The sequence below is a fragment of the Lipotes vexillifer genome, unplaced genomic scaffold (assembly GCF_000442215.2).
Source record: "Lipotes vexillifer unplaced genomic scaffold, Lipotes_vexillifer_v1.1 scaffold57, whole genome shotgun sequence".
Lineage (NCBI taxonomy): Eukaryota > Metazoa > Chordata > Mammalia > Artiodactyla > Lipotidae > Lipotes > Lipotes vexillifer.
This window is the reverse complement of record NW_006788075.1, coordinates 1,832,913-1,840,349: the sequence shown is the minus strand read 5'-3', so window position 1 is coordinate 1,840,349 and position 7,437 is coordinate 1,832,913. Positions and strand designations below refer to the sequence as shown.

Sequence of the window (7,437 nt, the reverse complement as noted above, 5' to 3'; positions counted from 1 at the left end):
TAAGGGGACACGGGTCTGGGAGGGGATAAGGGGTTAGTTAGTGGAGGATTAGAGGCGAATCTGGTGGAGAAAAGGGGGCAGGGAAGCAATAGAGCCAACTTTAAAAAGTGTTATCATTCTGGAACATGCCTTGGTGGGAACGAGTGAATGATCACCATTTAAACACAAATATGGCCCCTTCAGAATTAGTCAGTTAGCTTGTGGTTTTTGCTTGACCTGCAAGGTGGAGGTCACATCAGAGTCTTTGAGGTCTGGAGAAGTTGTGGCCATCAGCCCTTCCCAGAGTTGTACTAATGACCTTTCTAGGAAGAGGAGTGAAAAAGACCCCTTTAGCACAGGCCCTTTGCACCCTCCCTTCAAGGCTTGTCTCAACCGAGTTTCCATTTACAGGTCTGAAAGTGGGAACTAAGGGGGGCAAGGCAGCCTGTGTTAGGGAACCAGGGTGAGGGCACGCTTTACATCGATCCAATGGCCTTGGTTAAAAGGCAGAATCCGAGCTTCAGAGAAGTCCTCTAGGTTTCATGCAAGAGAGCTCCGGAGGCCAAAGAAGCCAAGGACTAGCGCGCTCTGAGGACAAGGACCACAGGCCAGAGGGGTACGGACATAGTGAGGAGTCTCCAGAGATATGGGTAGATGAGGGTCAGGACGCGCCGGGTTCCACGTAACGGTGAAGTGGAATGACAGGTACGAAATTTTCTACACTGTTGGGGCCGGGCCTGGGGGATCCAGTTAAAGAGGTTAGGGACTACTTTCACGCTTGCGTTTACAGATGAAGCCGTCTTTATACGTATAATAAATAGTGTATGTTAGCTTAAGGGGCTGATGGAGATTGGGAGAAGCCACCCTTTGGCGCCAATGAGCAAAGTGTCTACCAAGGGGGAGAAACCAAAAGATGGATACCGCAGAGAGGGCAGGGAGTGCCCGGGAAGCCAGTGCCTGGGCGAGGAATCCAAAGAAGTCTCTCGCTTCTGCCTCTTTCACCTGTGCCCTACTTAACCGCGCCAGCGCCGGCCACTAAGTCTGATCTAAACCCAGTCAGTGTTAGCTTTCCCGCTCCCTTCTCTCAAACTCCTTCCCCTTTCCCCCTTCCCCCCCCCGCGCCCCTTCTCCCCTTGTGCCGCCTGAAAGGGTTAATCTCTCCTGCGGGTAAAAACAGGTCCGCGGAGTCTCTAACTGGCGACAGATGGGCCACTTTCTTCTGGCCACAAAGGGGCCGGAATGGAGCGCTCCGCGGCATACAAATGGGCAGGTCACGTGGTTCCCGGCTCTTGGCTGGACTGGGAGGACCATATGGCGCATGCCGGGGAGGAAGGAGATGGGGCGGGGGTAGGGGTGGGGGAGTGGGGAGCTGGGTCGGAGGAGGGGGGGAGAGGAGCAAACCCCCCCCCCCCCCGGCCACTAAGTCTGATCTAAACCCAGTCAGTGTTAGCTTTCCCGCTCCCTTCTCTCAAACTCCTTCCCCTTTCCCCCTTCCCCCCCCCGCGCCCCTTCTCCCCTTGTGCCGCCTGAAAGGGTTAATCTCTCCTGCGGGTAAAAACAGGTCCGCGGAGTCTCTAACTGGCGACAGATGGGCCACTTTCTTCTGGCCACAAAGGGGCCGGAATGGAGCGCTCCGCGGCATACAAATGGGCAGGTCACGTGGTTCCCGGCTCTTGGCTGGACTGGGAGGACCATATGGCGCATGCCGGGGAGGAAGGAGAGGGGGCGGGGGTAGGGGTGGGGGAGTGGGGAGCTGGGTCGGAGGAGGGTGGGAGAGGAGCAAGGCTGAGGGGGAGGGGGCGGGGGCGGGGGAGGAGGAGGAGGGCGGAAGGGAAGGGGGCGCAAAGCCCAGACGCGTGCGCAGACGCGGAGCGCAGGAACCTGCTCGCCGCTCTGCTCCTGGCCCCGCCCGCGCTCAAGCATCACCAACTCGGCTATATAACCTGAGCGCCCGCGCCGCCTGGACACGAGGAATTCGCCCCACGCAGAAGGCACGGCGTCCGGAGGCCCCAGGGTTATGAGACCATCACTGCTCAGGACTTACTAACAACTACAGGTAATTACAATCCTTTCATTTTTGCTGGGAATAAAAGCAGCAAGTGAAGATGTACACATATTCTGTATGTGTGCGTTTGTGAGTGCGTGTATGTGTTGAGACAGGCATTCCTTTCCATAATTGCAGGCGAATACGCATACAGTTTGACTCGCATCACTCAAATACCCACTGCGGGCTTTCTAACTTAAAAAAAATTTGTTTTACTTTTTAAGGGGGAAAGTATAGGAGCGTCTTTGGATTTTTAAAAATATAACGCCCACTAACTCTGTGATTATTTGCTAGTGGTGATTTCAAAGTTCTGAAAGCAAGTAACTACTTAACTATTTCACTTCCTCCAGTAAGGGGGAAAAAACCCCACGTTACAAGATTTATTTTGTGTACATGTATTTTATACACATTTGGGAATGCCAACTTATTTTTTCAGTGAATGAAAGGGGCATTGATACTTCGAATATACACACCCTGGAAAATAAACCGAGTTGAGAGGTAGTTTAATTGAGAGGGGGGAAAAATGTGTAGAAAGGGAGAGAGACCCACTCCTGCTACCTGTTACTGTTCCAGAGTCGGCCAAGTCCCCAGCAGCCACTGCAGGTGCCAGAAATTCAGTTGTCTCACTAAAGGCTTTTTATTTTCCTTATTAGAAGCGGCAACTTCGCCATTGCCAATCGCTGACCATTATAATTACTCAATCTTTTAAAGGAAGGTTTGAGGCGAACTTTGAAAAGCCCCAATAAAGAGCGGGCGGCCCTTTCAATGGGCTGTTTATTAGAGAGGAGCCTTCCGCACCTGATCCCCGGCGCGTGGAAGAGCGCTCTGCGCCGCGCCCCCAGCCCTGGCCCTCTAGTAAGCGCTTTTATACCAGGTGGAAATTCAGCAGAGGGCCAGCGGGGTGGGAGGCGAGAAAATAAAGGCAGGGGTGGGATGGAAAACCCCTGCCCACTTTTGTTACCAAATGTTTCGTTGATGGTGAAATAATTTGGTGGAAAATACTTTTCCTCCGCCATGCATTTGCTTTTCAATCCCCATTCAGTATAATCTTCTTAAAAATCACTGCCAGCGTTAGTAAATTACGTAATGGCTCTTCAACGTTAATCGCTGAGTACCCAGAGGCCAGAACAGAGAGGGAAACAATTGCAATTTTCAAACTCGTCATTTTTGTGGAGTTGTGAGCGACTTTGAACTCATGCAAATAAACATGAAGTCGCCAAAATGTACACTCCTTTTCACACACATTATCCTACCGGGTAATCACCATAAACACACTTAAATTAATGACAAGGAAACATACACCGGAAGTGTACTTATAACACATACTGTCTCCCCTCCTCCCAGCCCTGTCCAGCCTCCTTCGTACCAGCAGGGCACACACAGGCCACTATAAAACTGCATTTAACTTTTCCTCAGGGGCATCCATTTTGTAATCAGCGGATAATTCTCTTCACATGCACTTCTACAGGGTTAGTGGATAGAAGCTGAGGGCATATGTAGTTTCTGAATGTAGCGTTTTTCTCCTTTTCTGTTTTCCCCTCTCCCCTGTTGAATGTAGGAAACCTGAACATGACCAAATCGTACAGCGAGAGTGGGCTGATGGGAGAGCCTCAGCCGCAGGGTCCTCCGAGCTGGACAGACGAATGTCTTAGTTCTCAGGACGAGGAGCACGAGACAGACAAAAAGGAGGACGACCTCGAAGCCATGAACGCGGAAGAGGACTCACTGAGGAACGGGGGAGAGGAGGAGGAAGAAGAGGAGGATCTGGAAGAGGAGGAAGAAGAGGAAGAGGAGGACGATGATCAAAAGCCTAAGAGACGCGGCCCCAAAAAGAAGAAGATGACCAAGGCGCGCCTGGAGCGTTTTAAGCTGAGACGCATGAAAGCTAACGCCCGGGAGCGGAACCGCATGCATGGGCTGAACGCGGCGCTGGACAACCTGCGCAAGGTAGTGCCCTGCTACTCCAAGACACAGAAGCTGTCCAAAATCGAGACACTGCGCTTGGCCAAAAACTATATCTGGGCTCTGTCGGAGATTCTGCGTTCCGGCAAAAGCCCTGACCTGGTCTCCTTTGTACAGACGCTCTGCAAGGGCTTATCCCAGCCCACCACCAACCTGGTTGCCGGCTGCCTGCAGCTCAATCCTCGGACTTTTCTGCCTGAGCAGAACCAGGACATGCCTCCGCACCTGCCGACTGCCAGCGCTTCTTTCCCGGTGCACCCCTACTCCTACCAGTCTCCGGGGCTGCCCAGCCCGCCCTACGGCACCATGGACAGCTCCCATGTCTTCCATGTCAAGCCGCCGCCGCATGCCTACAGCGCAGCGCTCGAGCCCTTCTTTGAGAGCCCTCTGACTGATTGCACCAGCCCTTCCTTTGACGGACCCCTCAGCCCGCCGCTCAGCATCAATGGCAACTTCTCTTTCAAACACGAACCGTCCGCCGAGTTTGAGAAAAATTATGCCTTTACCATGCACTATCCTGCAGCGACCCTGGCAGGGGCCCAAAGCCACGGATCAATCTTCTCGGGCGCCGCTGCCCCTCGCTGTGACATCCCTATAGACAATATTATGTCCTTCGATAGCCATTCACATCATGAGCGAGTCATGAGTGCCCAGCTCAATGCCATCTTTCACGATTAGAGGCACGTCAGTTTCACCGTCCCTGGGAAACGAACCCACTGTGCTTACAGTGACTGTCGTGTTTACAAAAGGCAGCCCTTTGGGTACTACTGCTGCAAAGTGCAAATACCCCAAGCTTCAAGTGATATATGTATTTATTGTCGTTACTGCCTTTGGTAGAAACAGGGGATCAAAGTTCCTGTTCACTTTATGTATTATTTTCTATAGCTCTTCTATTTTAAAAAAAAATACAGTAAAGTTAAAAAAATGCACCACAAATTTGGTGCAGCTGTATTCAGAGCATATTAATTATCTGATCGGGATAACAAAATCACAAGCAATAATTAGGATCTATGCAATTTTTAAACTAGTAATGGGCCAATTAAAATATATATAAATATATATTTTTCAACCAGCATTTTACTACTTGTTACCTTTCCCATGCTGAATTATTTTGTTGTGATTTTGTACAGAATTTTTAATGACTTTTTATAATGTGGATTTCCTATTTTAAAACCATGCAGCTTCATCAATTTTTATACATATCAGAAAAGTAGAATTATATCTAATTTATACAAAATAATTTAACTAATTTAAACCAGCAGAAAAGTGCTTAGAAAGTTATTGTGTTGCCTTAGCACTTCTTTCTTCTCTAATTGTTAAAAATAATTGCACAATTTGAGCAATTCATTTCACTTTAAAGTCTCTCCCTCTCCTTAAAATGATAACCAGATCCATAATTCTTAAGAGGATGAATAAAAACAAGAGATGTATTCCCTATCAAAACATATCAATTCAATACATTACTTGCACAAGCTTGTATATACATATTATAAACAAATGCCAACGTACCCTTCTTTAAATCAAAAGCTGCTTGACTATCACATACAATTTGCACTGTTTCTTTTTAGTCTTCTACTCCTTCGCATTCCATGATTTTACAGAGAATCTGAAGCTATTGATGTTTCCAGAAAATATAAATGCATGATTTTATACATAGTCACACAAATGGTGGTTTGTCATATATTCATGTAATGAATCTGAGCCTAAATCTAATCAGGTTGTTGATGTTGAGGTTTTTTTATCTATTGTAGTCAATTAGTACAGTAGCTTAAATAAATTCAAACCATTTAATTCATAATTAGAACAATAGCTATTGCATGTAAAATGCAGTCCAGAATAAGTGCTGTTTGAGATGTGATACTGGTACCACTGGAATCGATCTGTACTGTAATCTTGTTTGTAATCCTGTATATTATGGTGTAATGCACAATTTAGAAAACACTCATCCGGTTGCAATAAAATAGTATTGAAAATCTGAGCAATTGTTGCATTTCTTCTTAAAGTGTTTTTGTTTTAAAGTATAAATAATTCCTAAGGAGGATAGTTGCTTTACTTGCTGAGTTTAAAAAAAATACTAATTTCTATTTGTAGAATAAAATAAAAGAGAAAAGTTTACTTTAGCACAAACTGTCTAGTCTGTTTATCTTGCTTAGGGAGTCACCAGCTCTTTGTAGATAATGAAAGGACCACACTGGTATTTCATTACTTGGAATATGAGGCTGGGGTGGAGTAAGGGTTGTGGAGAGACAAACAGTTGTATTTTTGTTTGGTTTTGGTTTTGGTTTCCATTCCTTTAAATGATTATGTTGTTTTCTTCTATTTTTTTCAGAAGATGGATTTAGTTAATTATTAACAAGCAAGACACAAGTAACCTAGCTTAGTTTGTCTACATATTTTTAAAACATATTAAAACTTTTTTCACCATTTTCTTCGTGCTTTGTTTTCTGTACCTTTTCTTGAACTGAAATGTTCTCTATTGCAAAGCTGTCCTATCCCAAAGAGAAAGTGATATACCTTTAGAATATGCCAGGGAGAAATGATTTAATTAAAAGAATCGAAGGGGCTTCCCTGGTGGCGCAGTGGTTGAGAGTCCGCCTGCCAATGGAGGGGACACGGGATTGTGCCCCGGTCCGGGATGATCCCACATGCCGTGGAGCGGCTGGGCCCGTGAGCCATGGCCGCTGAGCCTGCGCGTCCGGAGCCTGTGCTCCGCAACGGGAGAGGCCACAACAGTGAGAGGCCCGCATACCAAAAAAATAAATAAATAAAAAAAATATAAAAGAGTCGAAGATAAAATGGCATTTTATCATTGTAATATAAATGTGATTTCAATAATTCTTTCAGGAAAAAATAGTAATGAACTACTTGTACTCAAGACATACTATTTGTACTATGTTTCTGGAAGGTGTAATTGTTTCCTCACCCCCTTTGGAGTATTCTGTTGTTTCATAAACTCACTGGAAAAACTAAGAGATGATTCTGTCCATTGGTAAGGCCATTAAAAAAGTTTGGCATTTCTCTCCCTCTGGATGTATTGACTGACAGGAACAATTTCTAGGGAATAACATTTTGGCACTTGTGCCCTGGCTCTACTGTGGTGCTCTGATTACTGTCATTAGTAACTCCATTGTTCTTCCTCTGATTCGGATGCCACATTGGATGACTACCTCCCTTCCCAAGCTTGTTCCTTTAATCTCCTTCTCATTGGTGATTTAGGGGTTCCAGAAAGCTGACCTCATTTAGCAAGCTGCTCCAGAAAAATGTGAGAAATCTAATGGACAGGAACAATTAGCCATACTAATAACATTGCCAATGGGGCTATGTCAAGCTGTGACAGTAGCAGTAAGGAATATTTCAACATTAAAAAAATGTTTGAGTGCAATTTAAAATATATCATTTTAGCATGTTTTCCATCATCCTTCATCACATGGCAGAAATACTTTTAAGTTAGT

General features: G+C 46.1%; 1 protein-coding gene across 1 annotated transcript; it reads left to right on the top strand.

Moving 5' to 3' along the window:
• Window positions 1-3,592: 3,592 nt before the first annotated feature.
• NEUROD1 (neuronal differentiation 1) lies at window positions 3,593-5,963 on the top strand. The gene has a single exon (XM_007461227.1). The coding sequence runs from the start codon at window positions 3,593-3,595 to the stop codon at window positions 4,661-4,663; it is 1,071 nt and encodes a 356-aa protein (XP_007461289.1). The 3' UTR covers window positions 4,664-5,963.
• Window positions 5,964-7,437: the final 1,474 nt, after the last annotated feature.